The following is an 18949-nucleotide window of genomic DNA, read 5'->3' as shown; positions in this document are numbered from 1 at the left end:
ACATGGTTAATTAATTTTATATATTAAGTTAATTAACCTCTATTCATTTTGTGATTCCAAAAGCGATGTTCTGTGTTCCAGAACTGTATGTTCTTAAATAAAAACAATAGTTATTGAGGGAATATAAAAAGAATATATGATTTCAGTTCACATCTTAATATTACTGTATGTGTACAATTGTGAATTTTAATTTAGATTACAGTTTGACTATTTTAATATACTAAGAACAATTTATTAATGTAAAAACTTTCAAGTAATCCCAAGTCCCCCTATTTGGACAAGCACTTTAAAAAAATGACAATATTACTGGGAAGTACTATAAAAAAAAGTAAAAGTTAACATTACTGCCATATTGAACGTGTGAGTGACATTTATGTTATGCTCTTGAACAATTGGGATTTTAGTCGCCTGTGTGTGCAAAGAGAGTGAGAGAAAGTCAGGGAAATAAAGGTCACTGGTCCTGAGCTCTAAAAGTCAATGAGGAAATAGCTGGATATTAGAGAGACAAACACAGAGTCAATGAAAACCTTCGGCCATTATGCTGTCTGTGTGTGTGAGCAACAGAGAGTCATTTAGCACAGACAGTTCTGCCAGTCTAATAAAATCAGACACAAAAGGATGCTTTGATTAATCTAACAGCAGCCCGAGGTGTGAGGAAATAGCTGGATATTAGAGAGACAAACACAGAGTCAATGAAAACCTTCGGCCATTATGCTGTCTGTGTGTGTGAGCAACAGAGAGTCATTTAGCACAGACAGTTCTGCCAGTCTAATAAAATCAGACACAAAAGGATGCTTTGATTAATCTAACAGCAGCCCGAGGTGTGCGAGTTTGTGTGCGTAATAACATTCCAGTGCTTTTGTATTGCCTTTATTGTTATTTTGACTTCTGTGTAGCTAAATTTGGAACAAAATTCTGTATGCAACCTATTTTACTTCAGTAATGACATACTTCTGAGGTATAATATTTATATAATTTCTTATTTTTTAATGATTTTCAGGGTAGAGTATAATTCTGACATTTCTTTGAGCTTCACCAACCTATTTTAACAGCACAAATAGGCTGCATTTTAATTAATCTTGGATGGGTGATTGTTCATATAGTCACAAAATTTAAACTGCATTGTCGCACCGCTCTAAATATAAAGATGGGTATATATCCAATTTTATCCGCATACGTACAACATCATAGCAAATCTCAAATGCCTATTTTTTTATTTTGTTTCAAAATGTAAATATGTTGTCACTCAGCTCTTTATATAAAGTTGGATATATAAGTATCCGCATATATACAGTAAACCTGCATAGGGCAATATTTACTATATAGTAATTTCTCCTTATCAGTTATATATTTACTATCTCGCTTGCTTGCTTATGTCGCAAAATGCAAACTATATTATCACTAAATGTAACTATAAGGCATGAAAATATTAAGATATAGACATCAACATCACAATTTTCTATAAAGCTGCTCTGAAACCATGTGTATTGTGAAGAGACCTATTTTAATAGACTTTCATATAATTTTGTCTTTAAAGACATTTCATGAAAATCTGACTTTTTCCATGTTTAAGTGCTATAATCGGGTCCCTGGTGCATCTATCAACCCAGAAAACATGAAAAAGATCAACCCAGTAAATTTTTTTGGTAAGCCTTTCTCTGCAAGCTTGTGAAAAAACGAGCCGCTCAGATTTTGCTCCCCCCGTGACGTAGAAAGGGGATCTTATAATATCACTGCCCCTTAATCTGCAAGTTTCCACCCACAGCGCCGCCATTCTGTTTTGCAAGCAACAACGGTGTACCAGTTCTACGAGCAAAGCATGCTAACTGTTCTGTCTTTGGCTGCACAGATGAGCACAGAACACTATTTAGAGTCCCAGCCTCCGAGGAGACAAGAGAGCAGTGGATTTATTGATTTATTTAATGTATATTACGCTGCTGGCTCACAGATCTAAAATAAACAAGTTCGTAGACTTATTTCCCAGCTGTTTATCTTCACAGTGTTTTTGTAACTTCTGTGTTTTTGACAGTTTAAGCACAGTAAGACTTGAAAGAGAACTTAGTTTAGTACTCACATCTCATGTGGCAGCCGCTTTCTGTGCGCATGCTTCAGATGTGTGCGCTCAGGAAACTGTATGTCATAAGTTTAAACTCATATGGCTTTAAAACACATGATTTCAGTGCGTTAGACGTGATAATCATAACCAAACAGATGTTTTTTTCTCAGAGTATCTCAGGTAAGAGCTGTAAAGGCACAGTCTTTTTCTGGAAAAGGGGGCGGGGAAAAGCAGCTCATTTGCATTTAAAGGGACATGCACGAAAACAGCCTGTTTCTGCTTCCACTCAAAATAGTGGAATTTAGTGAAATAGTCATATTTTCAAAATGATATAATAAATTATCTGTGGGGTATTTTGCGCTGAAACTTCACAGACACATTCTGGGGACACCTGAGACTTATATTGCATCTTATAAAAAGGGGCATAATAGTTCTCCTTTAACACACATTCCTCTACCCTCTCATTTTTGTTTTCATTCCTCGTTTCCTCTTCCTTTTTAGCACTTCTCTCTTTATCAACAACTTGTCCTCTCAACCCCCTCATTTTCTCTTCCGCTGCCCCTTTAACCCAACATTTCCTCCTGTTTGTACCCTGTAATTGAACCTCCGGTTCTTTCCTCCTCTTTAGCATCTCTCTGAGAGGTCTGAGTGGTGGCCCTCTATTCATACAGCTTGAGACACTCTTCGCAAAGTAATGGGGCGTAAGTGGGGTGTTCTTTACACGGAGAGGAGGTCAATGACATACACAGAGTGATCGAGTTCATCTGTGGGTTGTCTCTTTCCCTTGGAGGTGTTTTAGTGAGATTAAACAATCAGGATTACAGAATGCAGATGAAATTTCATTAACATGACTCATGAAAGAGGATCAAACACACACGCACATATAAACAGTGACAGTGGGAGGGCCTAAAGTCGCACCTCCTCAGCCTGGAGAGGGAAAAACAGGGTCTGTCACCATGGAGACAGAGGGGTGAGTTTCTATGGCAACAGTGGGCTTGGTCCTCGTCTCCCTCTCGTCTCTAAATTTAGACTGCTAGCCCCTGAGGACACATGCACACGCTCCCTTAAAACACACACAGCAGAAGGCAGGTTTGTATGTGTCACTCAATTGCTGTCACACACATAGATATGCACACTGAGAGAAACCCGGACAAGGACACACACAATGGAAAATCTGGATCTGATGACCTTACAGAACCTACATAATACCAGAAATCCTGTTACAACTCACTCTCATATATGAGTATGTGTGCATGTTGATGAGGCTTAAAATGAATTTGAATATGATTGGATTGGGACATGAATAAGAAATTATAGGCACACACCTACATTTGTTTCTCTGTATGTAGAGATATAATGCATAGGGATATAATTGGGTTTTATGAGATGTTTTATAACATACTTCAATTAAGACAAGCAAACTTTATTTGTTTGCTGATAAAACAGGTTGGTGAATCTCACAAAGAAATGTCCAAGTTACATTTCACCCTGAAAATCATTTGAAAATAATAAGAAATTATATTCCACTTAAAAAAAAAAGTTTTGTTTTTTCCCCCAGAAAAGATTATTTTCATAACATTGACATTTAAGTCAATACTGTAATACAGAAATAAAAACAATAAAAAAATAAAATAAAATATATATCAAAATAATTACAAATACTTTAAAATATAAATATAAAAATAATGATAAACATTAAACTTTACAAATTATACTACAATTTACAATTTAACTATTATATCATTATTTTTTCACATTCGAGTAATGAGAATGGTCTTTGTTACACATAACCTTAGGCTAACGAGAATTGGGGGAGGGGTGGATATGCTTAATTGTCATGAACATAATGTCATAATGAAAACAATCTTGAAATATACAGATTATATTTCACCATGAAAATCATAAGATATTTTATTTTGCATAAAGAAAATAAAGTACATTTTAGGACTATTAAGATTTTTTTTCAGTTTCAGCTTTTATTTTGGATACTACTACTATTAATAATAATAATATTAATTATTATTATTATTATTATTTAATAATAAATATTATAACATGTAAAAAAAATAAAAATAAATACTAACTCTATAAATGTACTTTTGTTCAATATACAGTTTAACTGTTATATCATTATTTTTGCAATTTGCACATATTTTGCATTACATTAAGACATTTTTCAAATAAACATTAGGCTAATGAGAATTGTGGAAGGGAGTCTCGCTTAATTGTCATGAAAATAATAATAATGCAAACAGCTTTGCTGGTTCTAAATATAACCTTTATTTTCATGTCGGAAAACACTAATTATTTTATTTTATTTTATGATAAAAAATAACATTTCTTGTTAGATAGTGTGTCTGCGTTTTGTGTACATGTTTGCATCACAACTATATAGGAGAGAGAGGAAGTGAACTGTCTAACACAGCTTTTCAGATATTAATGATAATTCATGTTCAATAAATTGCCAGGAAATAGTTTTGACATGGTTGCCATGGTAGCAGCCAGAAGCCCTGAAAGCAATTTGGTGTCTAACGCAAACCGCACAATGGTATCGTCTATGCTGACATAAACAGCGTCACTATGACCTGATGTAAACATCAACAACAAAAACTAAAGGGAAATGCTACAGAAAGGCAGTGTTTTGAAGAAGAAATCTACAGACATGCTCAGATCAATAACATGGACATTGACATATGAGTGAAGGTCAGTGAAAGGTCACTTTGAGTGGTGCATCACCTTGGTAGACGGAGTACATGTGTTAGACTGATAGAGAGCGAGAGGAAAACAGTCACATTAACCAAGAGAGCTGTCTCTGGATGAGAAGGCAAGACAAGACAGAGTAAAAAAGGTGAAAAGGATGGAAAAGGCAGACAAAGGCCGATAAAAAAATGGTTCAAATCATGCATGGGGAAAAAAAAAATTAAAGGATAAAGATTGGAGAAAAGGATGAAAGGATGAGAGGTTGATGTATTAGAGGAAGGCTGATGGGTGTAAACTGCTGGACAAGCAAAGAGAAAAGTTTATTTACTGAGCTCTGATCAATACAGACAAATATAACACATCAGTACTGCACACACACACACACACGTATAGACAGCTTTGGGCAAACCTGCATCTCTGCGTCCATTGAGATTAGTTTGTGTTTATAAAATGGATAGTTCCGGTCCTTGAGTCTGATTGGTTGAGCCGCTTTGCATCATGCCTAACAACGCCCCTTAGCTGTTATAAATTCACTGTAAACCATGCCTTCTTGGGGCTTATTGCTTTATTGAAACAGAAAGATTTAGTACAAAACCATCAATACTGTATATGGATGCATGTATGTGTGCACAGTATTTCACATTCATAGTAGCGTGCTAAATAATGGATCCTCTGTATCTAAGCATATAGGCAAACAATGCCAACTAAATGCTAGCCACTTTTCTTTCCATTAAAGCAATAGTTCACCCAAACATGAAAATTTCCTGAAAATATTCTCACCCTCAGGCCATCCAAAATGTAGATGAGTTTGTTCATCATTAACATGACTTGTTCACCAAAGAATACTCTGCAGTGAATGGGTGCCATCAGAGTGAGGGTCCAAACAACTGATAAAAAAACAGCACAACATCACACAAACACACAAATCCAGTCCATCGATTAACATCTTGTGAAGCAAAAATTTGTGTCGGTAAGAAACAAATCTATCACTAAGATGGATGCAAACCATTGCTTCCGGCTAAAATATGAGTCCACTATTCATAATATTGCTTTCTCCAGTGAAAATGTCATCTTGTCTGAATCAGGAGAGAAATGTGCATGGATCAAGCACTGTTTACAAGCTTATTATGGATTATGGACTTGTATATTTGCCAGAAGCGATGGTTTAAAGTTAAAACGACTTAATAATTGATTTGTTTATTACTAATAGGCATCTTTTCAATTCACAAGATGTTAATTGATGGACTGGGGTCATATGGATTACTTGTGGATTATTGTGATGTTTTTATCAGCTGTTTGGACTCTCATTCTGACGGCACCCATTCACTTAAGAGGATTCATTAGTGAGCAAGTGATGTAATGCTAAATTTCAGGATTAAGAAACAAACTCATCTACATCTTAAATGTCCTGAGGATGAGTAAATTTTCAGCAAAATCTCATTTTCTATTAATTAAATATGGAAATCCAAGCTTTGCTCTACAAACCACTATTCCATGACCTTTAACCCTTCACATGCACACATTTGTTATTCTGTCAGGGAAGAGACTTTCCATCTAAATCCATCTATTGATTTATACTGAGCTAATGATATTTTATATCTTCTAACCCTACCCTTAAACCCTCACACAAACCTTTCAGCATTTTCATTAAGACATTATTTATTATGTTTATTAATCTATTGTCCTTGTGAGGGCCATTAGCTGCTCCCCACAATGTAAGTGATTTCAAGTTTTACTACCTTTTGGGGACATTTACTCCACACAACTCAGGCGAAAGTTGACACACACACACACACACACACACACACACACACACACACACACACAAAGGCAGGCACCAAACTGGTCAGCATAAACTAGGCTATGCTGGTCTAAGCTGGTCTTGTCAGAGCACTACACTTCTATGCTAATGTGAACATCCATCAATGAGGTGATCGAGTCACCATAATGATCTAGACTCTTACTGAAATGATGATACATCATTTTCTGGAAATAAAGGAGGGATGTGGAGGCTTTTAAGACAGGGAGGGTTCGTTTTTTTCAGTCTTTCTGAAATACAAAATAGCGACAAGATATTTTGCATTTGTTATAGAAGTCTCTTATGCTCATCAAGGCTGCATTTATTTGATCAAAAATACAGTATGGCAAAACCGAATTTCCAGCATTATTACTCCAGTCTTCAGTGCACATGATCCTTCAGAAATCATTCTAATATGCTGATTTGCTGCTCAAAAACATTTCTTATAATTATCAATGTTGAAAGCAGTTGTGCTGTTTGTGGAAAGCCTGATACATCTTTTATCAGTACTCTTTGATAAATAGAAAGCTAAAAAAAACTAGAAATCTTTTGCAATATGTAGAAGTCTTTACTGTCACCTTTGATCAATTTAATGAATCCTTAATTTGATAAAAGTGTAAATGTCTTAAACTTTTAAATGGTAGTGTAGAAATCATGGAAAAAAGTAAAAAAAAATGTTTTGCTGATTTAGTCTTTCAACCGAAGCCACAATTGTATTTTCTGTCATGGACATTATAGTTTTAATTGTTCCATCACATTAATCGGCATATGAAAAAGTTAAATTGTGACTGATTGGCCATTTGGTAATATTATTTTCCTCTAAAAATGTCAGCGTGAAAAGAGAAAGAAAACACAATGACTGGTCACTCAAGACAGTGTGAAGTGTGACCACTGAGAGGGAGGGAAAAATTGCAGACGATACAAGAAAGACAAGACTGATGACAACACACATGGATGAAAGGATGCAAGGAGAGAAGCAGAGAGATGAGGGACACTGGTGCAGTGAGGTTGGCAGACAGACTCTCACTCATTCTTTATGGAAAGAAAACACAATGACTGGTCACTCAAGACAGTGTGAAGTGTGACCACTGAGAGGGAGGGAAAAATTGCAGACGATACAAGAAAGACAAGACTGATGACAACACACATGGATGAAAGGATGCAAGGAGAGAAGCAGAGAGATGAGGGACACTGGTGCAGTGAGGTTGGCAGACAGACTCTCACTCATTCTTTATGAAGCACCACAGCACCACACCCTCCCCTCTGATTACACACTCACAATGTGTGTGTGTGTATGTGTGTATGTGTGTGTGTGTGTGTGTGTGTGTGTGAGTGAATGGTTACTTAAAGCCAATGCGAGTAAATCCTGTCTGCCCTTTAGTATGATTAGTTTTCGTCCAACAGAGAGAGAGAGAGAGAATTTGAGAGACAGCAATTGAACTGACTGCCCCCTTCTCCCTCCCTCTCTCGCTCTCGCTCTCTCTCGCACTTTCTCATGAACAGACAGATGAAAGTAACTCAATTTTTATAGGATATTTGGTGCAGAAATCATCTTAAAATCCAGCCAAATTGCTCTGAATTGGATTATGCAGAAATGACTTTTAGGCAAGATAGATTCATGAAGTTATGAGGGAACGGATAGATGGATGGAGGGAATTCGCCTTTCCTCTGTAACATTCTCACATTACAAACATATAATATTTTGTCACATTCATATTGCTTAAAACTGCGTACAAAATAAAATATGATACATGTTCGAAACCACTAATAATGAAATAATCTGGAAAACAAAGAACAAAGATGTAAGTTATCTGTTACAAGATTATCATAAACCTTTATTGACAGTTTACTAGAAAGTCTAATATAGTATTTTATAAAGTAGATATACTGGATATGGAAGAGGTAAGGTATAGGTAAAGGTTTTATGTTTTTGAAAAAAAAAGTCTCTTATGTTCACTTAGTCTGCTTTCATTTGATTAAAATTACAGTAAAAACTAATATTGTGAAATATTATTACAATTTAAAATAACTGTTATTATAAAATTATTATTATTATTATTCGATTTTTCATTTATTTTAAAGTTTTATATATTTATAATGGCAATTCCCAATTATTATTAATATGCTGATTTGCTGCTTAGTTTTCAAAGCTGAAAATAAGTATCATAGTTATAATATTTTTAGTGTGTGTGTTTTTAAGGTTCTTTGATGAATGGAAAGTTCATCACAACACATAGCCTACTTTCTTAATTATATTTGCATGAGGATTTTTCCGGTTCTAAATCTCCACAAACATCCTCCCCTGATCTCTGATCTGTGCTATGTTTGTGTGTTTGCAGTATTCTTTGTGTATTAAAATGTTGGACTAGAACAGGATATGTAATAGAATATTAATCTGTGCTGGAGTTCTGTAATGTGCTTGATTTTGCTCTGTTCTGGAACAGTGTCTGATGCTGGAATCCATCTAGCTTTCAGGAAGCATATGGGGTTCATAGATGGGTGCACGACACGTTCAATACTTTGTGAAATGCTTAAGTAAACTGCCTTTCTCTCTTCAGGATTGGCGAGGATGTGGCCCGTGTGACGGAAGGAGGGGGATACGCTGGCAAACACTTTCGTATGGGCTTCATGACGATGCCGGCCCCTCAGGACCGCATTCCTCCTCCCTGCGGGCCAGGCTTCACCGTACGCTCGCAGTCTCTGCACTCAGTGGGAGGGGGAGAAGAGGAGGGAAGTCCCACCTCGAGAAAACAGCCCCCGCCCAAACCCAGACGAGATCCCAACACCAAACTCAGCACCTCCTCTGAGACCGTCAACACTGGGCTCAGCACGGGGAAGAGTGGGAAGGAAATAGACCAATGTGACGGTAAATATGTGTGTGTGTGCATGCAATAACACTAATGCTTCTAGCTACTGCATGCGTGCTTGATTTTGTGTTGAAAATATGTCGGAACTTGGAACAGGATTCATAATGCAATGAAAATATGTCCAAAAACATGGTAATACCATGGTACCATATCCCAAAAAAAACAAGGTGCTTTTTTAGTGAGGTGTTTTCTCTCCTTTCCTGCTCTTTCACTCTCAGTTAAACATAATTTATTTTAATACATTTTAAAGTTTTACTATTGTGAAATATCATTTCAAACAACATGCATTCCTTTTAAAAAAGAAACCCACACAAACACACACATGCATCACAAGCCTCTGGAAAAAAATGGCATCTCTTATTCTTTCCCACCACTTCACTGTTGTATGCAAATCTCCTCTCTTCTGCCATCTCTTTCATGCATGCCTCGTTCTCATGGATCATTACACATGCAGAGCTTCCTTTGAGCTCCACACACACACACACACACACCAAACACTCTTCCTCACTGCAGTCCACATCACACAGAAGAGCTAGACAAGAAAAGTAGTAGATATTTTAGAAACATTACTATATAAACATACAAACAGGTTAAAACAAAGAAATCATTCAACTTGGTGACTAGTAAAAATAGTCCCGCTTTTGCTTTATGTCAAGGCTTCATTCAAATATTATTTAAAAAAAAGTTTTGGTTTTGGAAATTATTTCTAAATAAAACAAATCTATAGATATATATATATAAAAAAAAAAAAAAAAAATATATATATATATATATATATATATATATATATATTATATACACCATATATACACCAATAACTAGATTAACCTTTGTTAAAAAAACCTTCATGAATATGAATAAAAACTCTTAAAAACAGCTGAGAATTTGCAATTGATTAATGCCATATTAATTAAGCACTAATCTGAATATATGTTGTTTTTAATCTGAATAAGTGCTCCCCCCTGAGTGTCTATAACAGTTTGACTGTTATGGCTCTGCCTCAAAGTCGAGAAATAGCATTACCAAGGTGTCCATCGAGTGGACTGACCTGCTTTGAGAAGGACGTGATTCACACTTAACAGCAGCACTGCACACTTGCAGACTATAATGAGTCAGTGTCAGACAGTGCAGTCTTTTTACATAACGGAAAATGTGCACAGATAAAAGGTCACCAGACATATATTTGCTTTCACAGACACCTGTAAATATACCCAAGAATCTTTCTAGGAACAGGTGACATCGACTCTCTGTCCTCCTCTGACTGGTCACCCTGAGCCAGCAAAAGTGCTCTGATTGGTCGCCTGCTGGCTGCAGTGTCATTATGAATGGGGCAACATTCTCGGCCTAAGTGTTTTACCGGCGGTGACAGCTTCAGACAGAATTAACCAAAACACAGATGATGCCTCTTATAAACAAGTTCAGAGCTACAAGGTCGACAAGCAGGAGACTTGAGTCGTGATTCGCATTCACAACATGCACATAAAGATGCAAAACACAGTTTGAGTTAAAGCTGAAACAAATAATATATACACTTTCGGAAAAAAGGTACAAAACTGTCTGTCACTGGGGCGGATCTCTTTCAAAAGGTACTAATATGTACACTTTATGGGTAAATGAGATGTACCTTTTAGCTTTTGTACCTTCAATGGAGATTTATACCTTTTTTTGTTCTATTGCAAGCCTAAACAGACTAAATGTGCTGCTCTAGGCTGTTTTATATTATACAATGAACAAATGCCTCAGAGACCTTTACTATTCCACACTCACTCATTTCCACACACATTAGCCTTCCTTTAACCCTTAACTTGATCTTTACTGATCCCACTCAGAGAGCTGAGTTCATTCAAAGTGCTTTTCTTTCAAATCCAAAGCAGAAGCACACATTACAACATGCCTAACCCCACTCCAACACTTGACCTAATTTTTCAATGTTCGCAACCTCATTTAGTGTACATTAACCCTAAAAACATCAACCGGCTCTTTGCAGTGAAATTTGAAACGCAGCCAACTTCACTGTACTATATACAGCAGCACATCAAACATTTTAGCATATCTCAAACACATGCAACCTCATTTTCTACTCATTTTCAAAATAATGTAAAAAAGTATATATATTAAAAAAGAGATATTTCATTCATAAGTTATGCTATGCTATGACATCGGGACTCAATTTCTTTAAAAAAAATAAAAAGACATGAATGAACATGAATAGGCAAAAACAACTGATTTTTTAAATCACCAATACATTTTTAGTTTTCAAGATTTTTTTTTTATCAAACTTTGTATAAAGATGATTATCAACTATGTTATAACAGAATGATTCAATATACTATTTTTCTTTCTGCAAAATGTGTGTAAAATGGCCATAAACTGGTTTTCTCATTATATACAATGTATCTATAAACTAAATCTAATTTGCATATTAATGTGCTTTTGGGGCAACATGTAATGAAAAAACAAGTGTAATAATGGGAGTAATAATTGACAAGATTTTCATAATAATATATAATATTTCATAGAATATAGAAATATAATTTCTTTCCTTGTTAATTTGTTATGTCTCCCAAAATGCGTAATAAACATGCTTTTAGTCCCGGTGTCCTCATATGAGGACATGTATGAAATCAACGTCCTGTTTCGTAACAGAAAGTCATATTTTGATTTGAAACCCCATAACATTTTCCGGAGATGTTGATTTACGACACACAGTTTAAAAATTAGTCAGATTTAAATGATAATTACAAAATATGATCATATTTCCATAAGAGTGTCACTAAATTAATTTCAGACATTTTTGAAGACCAAGGAGAGGGAGTGGTCATGGTGAAACATCCAAACCTTTAGTATCTCTGAAATGCCCTGAATGTGCTCTGTTCAGGACATCCAGACTTAAAACTGTGGCATGTACAGTCTCAGAGAAATTCACAAAAATATAATATCCTCATATGAGGCCGCAGGGTCTTAAGAGGTTAAAATATAATTTATTCCTGTGAGGGCAAAGCTGCATTTTCAGCATCATTACTCCAGTCTTCAGTCACATGATCCTTCAGAAATCATTCTAATATACTGATTTGCTGCTCAAGAAACTTTTCTTATTATTATCAATCTTAAAAACAGTTGTGCTGCTTAATATCTTTGTGGAAACCATACATTTTCAGGATTATACAATGAATATAAAGTTCCAAAGACCAGCACTGAAATAGACATTTTTAACATTATAAATGTCTTTTTTAAATAAATTTAATGCATCCTTGCTGAATAAAAGTATACATTTAATAATTAAATTTGGTGCTCAAAAAATACCCTACCCCTTCAAACACATATAAACCATTTCTCTTTTCTGCTTTTAGATTATACCCAGAGCTTATTTTTAAAATCATATAGGATCTTGATGTCCGAGTAATGATCTATACAGAGAGATTGTGTTTGACTCACTTAGCCTGAGGCTCTGTGGCATTTACACCACACCAAGGGCCACAGATTATTCCTCCAGAGGAGCCTCAAAGAGCTCAACATCTCTCCTCCTTCTCTTCTCTCTCTTTCACCCTCGAGCTCCACACTACATACACTTCCCCCATCTCTCATCATTTCCCACCCCAGTTTGACACCCTTTCTTGTTTTCCTCATTACAATCATGTCTTTTATCTCACTCGTTTATGCATTCCCTTTCTCACAGATCCACCCACTTTTTCTTCTAGCCTTCTTAATTTATACATTCATGCTATAGAAACAGAATTCTCTTTCTACTCTTACTGTGGTATAAAAATAGCATCAGATGGTATACTTCAAAGTAAACTATGAATTACCATGCTAAATGTCCAAAAACATGAAAAACCATAATACATGTACAAAATAATATTGTAATTCCATGTTACTCTGCATACATTTGACCCACTTTTTCCCTCCATATGATTCCTCTTACAAAAGAAGCTATGGTGGTACCATGGTACAGTGATGATATCAGATGATATGTATCTGAGTATATGTACAAAAACATGGTAATACTATGGTACTCTACATGTTGGTGACATGGTATAATGATAGTATCAGATGATAAGTTGTTCTTTGATATAAACCACGATATTAAATGATTACCATGATTACCGAATTCACATGGTAAACTATAAATACCATGGAATTACTATGGTACATGTCCAAAAAAATATGGAAATGCTGTAGTGCCATATTTAGAAAACATAGCAACCCTCTTTCTTCCTTTGTCTGATCCCTTTGATCTTTCTAAGCATATGTGACAGCTTGCTTGTGTATGTTAGTGTGTGTTATCTTCTGCCCTGACCTATAAGAGAACACGTATGTGCTATATATATAGAGAGAGAGAGCTACTGACATACATGCAAACAAACCTCAATAAATCATGAGCAGTGTTCTTTAAACAGCATCATCTTAAACTTAATGACATGTGGCATGTGGCGTATATCTGTGCTGTATATCTCATTGGCGGGGACTATTTCACCTCTAATTTAGAGGGAAATCAATATAAATGCATTATCGTACACATACAAGCACAGATAAACATCTGTATTAAATCAGCGGTTTAATACTAGATAACAGATCCAGCATTTGCTACATCCTCTGATGGGAAACAACATCACAAGACTGCTTCTGCTTCAAAGAGAGAGAGAGGGAGAGATGGATGTGTTGTGAGAGGAAGGTACATCATGCACCTGCTGTCCTCTGGAACACAGTGCCCTATATTTTCCCATGTCACAGTCATCAAATTCACTTACAACACACTCACTCACTCACACACACACACACACACACACACACACAGATGCATTAACACGCTTTCCACAGGCATATTTCCTACAGGATTCTGCTTCTGCAGCAAGGGGCATTGGCACCAACCATGAAGAGACCTAACAATTTGCTAAACAATAGCAGTACCATTTTTGCGAACATACAATTATGTTTTAGTTACAAAAAAACCCCTCTGTTGCTACATTGCGTCTCTACACGTCTGTATGGATTCATATTTCTGTGTAGCCCTGCATATGACATACAGAAAAAAATAGATATTGTGGACATTAATGAAGAATTAGTTCTCACAGAATATTTTAATATGTGGCTATTTATTATTATATTATATTATTATATTCGTGGCCATTTATTATTATTTTGTTCCCTCATTTTAGTTAAATCATGGCCACCATTCAGTAAAAATGAGGGAACAAATTAATAAAGCATGGGGAATACATTTCTGCCTCAGACTAAATAAAAAAAAATGCAACTTTATATTTCACAATATGACTTCAATATATTACAACTGCATATTAATTTATCATAATTACAATTTTATATCTCAGAATTGATTTCTTTAGAACTTGATTTCTGACCATTATAACCTTGTTGTTTCTCACATTTGTGACTTTATATTTCACATAAAGTATATAATTTATTTAAAACCTTCTCACAAATATTTAAAAAATAAATCTTCTCTGTTGGACTAGATTCAGTTTTTTTTTTAGCTTACGTGCCAAAGTATTTTTCATTTACACACATTTCACTGCTTTTTTGCCAGTCTTTTATTTAATTTTATTTACTAGTCTTTATATTTCATTCTTTAGTGTGAATACGCATTTAGAGTAAGGGTGCAGTGATTATGTTCAACTAAATTTATAAATAACAGAAGTACGTATATAGGAGGTTCTTAGAAGGTGTACAGGTTTGTGTGCATGTGTGTAAATTTGCTGAGAGAATGTAAGTAACTGTCCTCGTTCTGTCACTTGGGTGAGATGCTGTGATCTCTCTGAGTCTTTTTTGAATGATAAGTGAAATAATTTTGTCATTCTTGCTGACTTTTCAACTGTGTATCACAGAGTTCCACCACAAAGCTGATATAAACCCCTGTCATGTCCTTTATATAACATAAACCCATCCACACACACACACACACACACACACACAGGGTCTAGAGTCTCTAGAGTATGACGTAATTATAGCTTCAGCCCACATTACAGGAGATTAAAAATTAGCATACATCCCATTCTGCCCCATTAACTATTACTTGCACTTGCTGTTGGCAAGAGACACACTAATAGACACAAATACAAACACACACACACACCGCTCTGCCGTTGCTGGAAGAAACGGGTCAGTCAAGTTGCCCTTCACTGAGCCAGCTGAGAAATGACTGAAAGATGGAGAATGAGCGAGTGAGTAAACAAGAGGGGGGGGGGGCAGGGGCGGAAAAAATGTAAACAGTTGCTTTCCGCTGAGCTGATTAGTCAGGATGAAATTCATTCATGAAGTTAAAATGACCTAGTTTTCTCCACTCTAGTTATTTCTCTCCACCCGCCAGTGTGTGTAGGAAACTGCCTGTTTGATTATTCCATGAACTCTTCCCACAAAGCTTAGCATCTCTAGCTGACATCACCAGTTACTGGCAGTAGTGCACTCAGGGTATGTTCCAATTGCTGATAATGCAAAGTGAACTTCACAGGGTATACGGCATAAGGAATAAGTGTATATCGATATGTATCATTTCACAGGAAGTAGAAAGGCAATTTATCAAGACTATGTAAATACTACACATACATATCATAAATAAACCACATTTATTTTCATATTAAACTGCAATAGGCATTTACCCATCTAATTTATATATTTACCCATCTAATTTAGAAACTCGTGTATTAAATAAATTCAATGCACACAGACTGAAGTAGTTTAAGTCTTTGGTTCTTTTAATTGTGATGATTTTGGCTCACATTTAACAAAAATCCACCAAGTTCACACTGAGTTGAATTACTGAAATAAATGAACTTTTCCACGACATTCTAATTTATTGAGATGCACCTGTATATATAGTTGTGCTCATAAGTTTACATACCCCTTGCAGAATATACATGCATTAAGAGTAAACTTTTGAACAGGATGATGATGTGTAAACTCTTCTCATTTTGTTTAGCGATCATATTTTTTCATTTAGTACTGGACTTCAGAAGCTACATAAATACTTACATGTTTCCCAGAAGACAAAATAAGTACAATTTACCCTGATCATCCAATTAAAAAAGTTTACACCCCCCGTCTCTTAATGCATTGTCTGGCCTTCTTGAGCATCAGTACGTTTTCACCTTTTGTAATAGTTATGCATGAGTCCCTCAATTGTCCTCAGTGTTAAAAGATGGATTTCAAAATCATACAGTCAATGTTGGAAAGGTTTCAAATACGCAGAAGATGCTGAAAAACCAAAGAATGTGCAGGAGCTGGAGGAAACAAGCGACTCATGAACAACTATCAAAAAATATAAAAACTGTTGTGGATCATCCAGGAAATGACACACAGTATTAAGATTCAAGGGTATGTAAACATTTGAACGGGGTCATTTTTATAAATTCTGTTATTATTTTGTCTTGTGGAGTATATGTAAACATCTGTTATGTGAAATAGCTTATTCAGGACAGTACTAAATAAAACATAACATGCAATTTTCATGATCCCTCTTATTTTGTTTCAATTATTAACATTGTTCACATTCTGCAAGGGGTATGTAAACTTATGAACACAACTGTGTGTGTGTGTGTATATATACATGAGCATTTTTCATTTTCTAAAATGAGCATTTTTATCAGGCTCCTATATTTATGTTCAGTTATTTCACTTTAATTACATAGAAAAGGACCTATACCTTGCCATTAGAGTAAAATGACTGAACCTAAACATAGGAGCCTGATAAAAATGCTCATTTTAGATGACAATTTCAGATGGCACTTAGAGGCTTTTGCATCTGAACTCTTCATATATACTTCATATATACAACTTCTACAGATATGCCCTACTCAGTGCGTAGAGACCCTGTAAATGAGAACACAGCTACACACACACCGAGCGTGGCCTGCTTTCCTCGTTTCTCAGCACTGGTAGCTCAACTGTGTATAATTAATCCTGTCTCAAGCAGAGTGTTAAACTCTATTCTCACTAAAAAGTCCTTGGAGAAGCCTATTAACTCACTTCATAACCGCACACATTCAGGATTAGTGACTGTACTGAGAGGGCAGTGGTGGGACTTGATGCGAGCAGAACGAATAAAACGTGAAGCATCAAAGATGATCACATGCACAATAGACTAGTAATGGCCCTGTGCAGCCCCATACAGCTTTGTGGGTTAGCAATGACATTAAAAATAATAGATGCTGACTGGGCTACCCTTCTGCTAAGTCTTAGCAGTGCTAATATTTCCTGCTAACATATGTCATGACACTCTGATAACACCTTGCAATACTGTAATACTTTACTGCTATGCTGTACTACTAGTGGTGGGCAATATACCGGTAGGCACAATTAACCAGTAGAAATTTGTCAACTGATTTTCAACTATCGTCTCTATCGCAGTAACAAGGTCATGTGACAAGGTCACTAAAACGTATCGTTTGCACACGTTTTTAAAGGGGTCATATGATGCTATTTTAAAGATCATTATTTTGTGTATTTGATGTAACAGCATACGTTGACATCCTTTAATGTTCAAAAAACACATTATTTTTCAAATACTGTACATTATTGTAGGTCCTGTATGCCCCGCCTCTCTCAAACACGTCGTTTTCAACAAAGCCCCCTCCTTTGACAAGCGCAGTCTGCTCTGATTGGCCAGCTGACCCAGTGCATTGTGATTGGCCGAACACCACAAGCACGTGTCGGAAATGTAACGCCCCTTACCATAATCACTTCAGCTTTCAAAGTAAATATCAAGACAATAATGTCGTTAGTTTTACCATCAGTTCAAGCCCGAAAGGGCAACAGAGTCGCGTGACAGACACAGTGATGATGCAGTACACAAGCCGCGGTTAAGACAGCTGACGTGCTATGATTTCTGACAAGCAGTTCACTCTCCTGTGATGTGACCCTGTTCCCCTCACAAACACACACACGACACGTTACTCTGCGCTGCGCAAAACTCCGCATTTGAACAGTCAATAGCAAATACTTAAACTGATAACAAAACATACTTACAGTCGCTGATTCAGAAGCGCCAGATTGTCATAGCAAAGTCGGAATTTACCTATTTTTTTTTAGAAATAGCCTTTGTGCACAGCCAGCCTTGCACTATTCTAGGTTCAAAAAACTGTCGTCCATAAAATGCGTTGCACAAATTCGAACATCTGGGTTGTGCTGTTCTCTTGTAAATAAATCTTAACCAATAATTCCTAATTGCATCTACTTCCGGAAGGCCAAATAAAGTGCTTTGATTTCGCACTGAAACACACAGCGTCTTCCTGACATGGCTGCATTAACACTACTGTTGTTCCTGAAACCACGCCTTCATCTTTGCGTGCACATTTGGGCGGCATTATGCTAATATTTCCACATAGTGACGTAGACATGTGGGCGCTAGGGATGGGCGATACCACTTATTTTGTTTTCGATACGATACCGATATTTTTCAAGGCAGTATCGTCGATACCGATACCGATACGATACTTCTGAACTAAACTTTTAAATTATGAAATGTATTAAATTATTAAATTACTAAGAGTAAAATGGGTAATGATAACCACTTAACTT

At 36.0% G+C, this 18949-nt stretch overlaps 1 protein-coding gene across 1 annotated transcript in view; it reads left to right on the top strand.

Moving 5' to 3' along the window:
- nyap2a (neuronal tyrosine-phosphorylated phosphoinositide-3-kinase adaptor 2a) overlaps positions 1 to 18949 on the top strand; it is a 45628-nt gene that overhangs the window by 8036 nt on the left and 18643 nt on the right. The window contains exon 3 of the mRNA XM_016274288.1: positions 9113 to 9420. Coding sequence (XP_016129774.1) covers positions 9113 to 9420 — 308 coding nt within the window. The remainder of the gene's footprint in view (positions 1 to 9112; positions 9421 to 18949) is intronic.

The sequence above is a fragment of the Sinocyclocheilus grahami genome, unplaced genomic scaffold, assembly GCF_001515645.1.
Source record: "Sinocyclocheilus grahami isolate Dianchi unplaced genomic scaffold, SAMN03320097.WGS_v1.1 scaffold6.1, whole genome shotgun sequence".
Lineage (NCBI taxonomy): Eukaryota > Metazoa > Chordata > Actinopteri > Cypriniformes > Cyprinidae > Sinocyclocheilus > Sinocyclocheilus grahami.
Note: the sequence above shows the minus strand (reverse complement) of the source record. Positions and strands in the feature narration are given on the sequence as shown.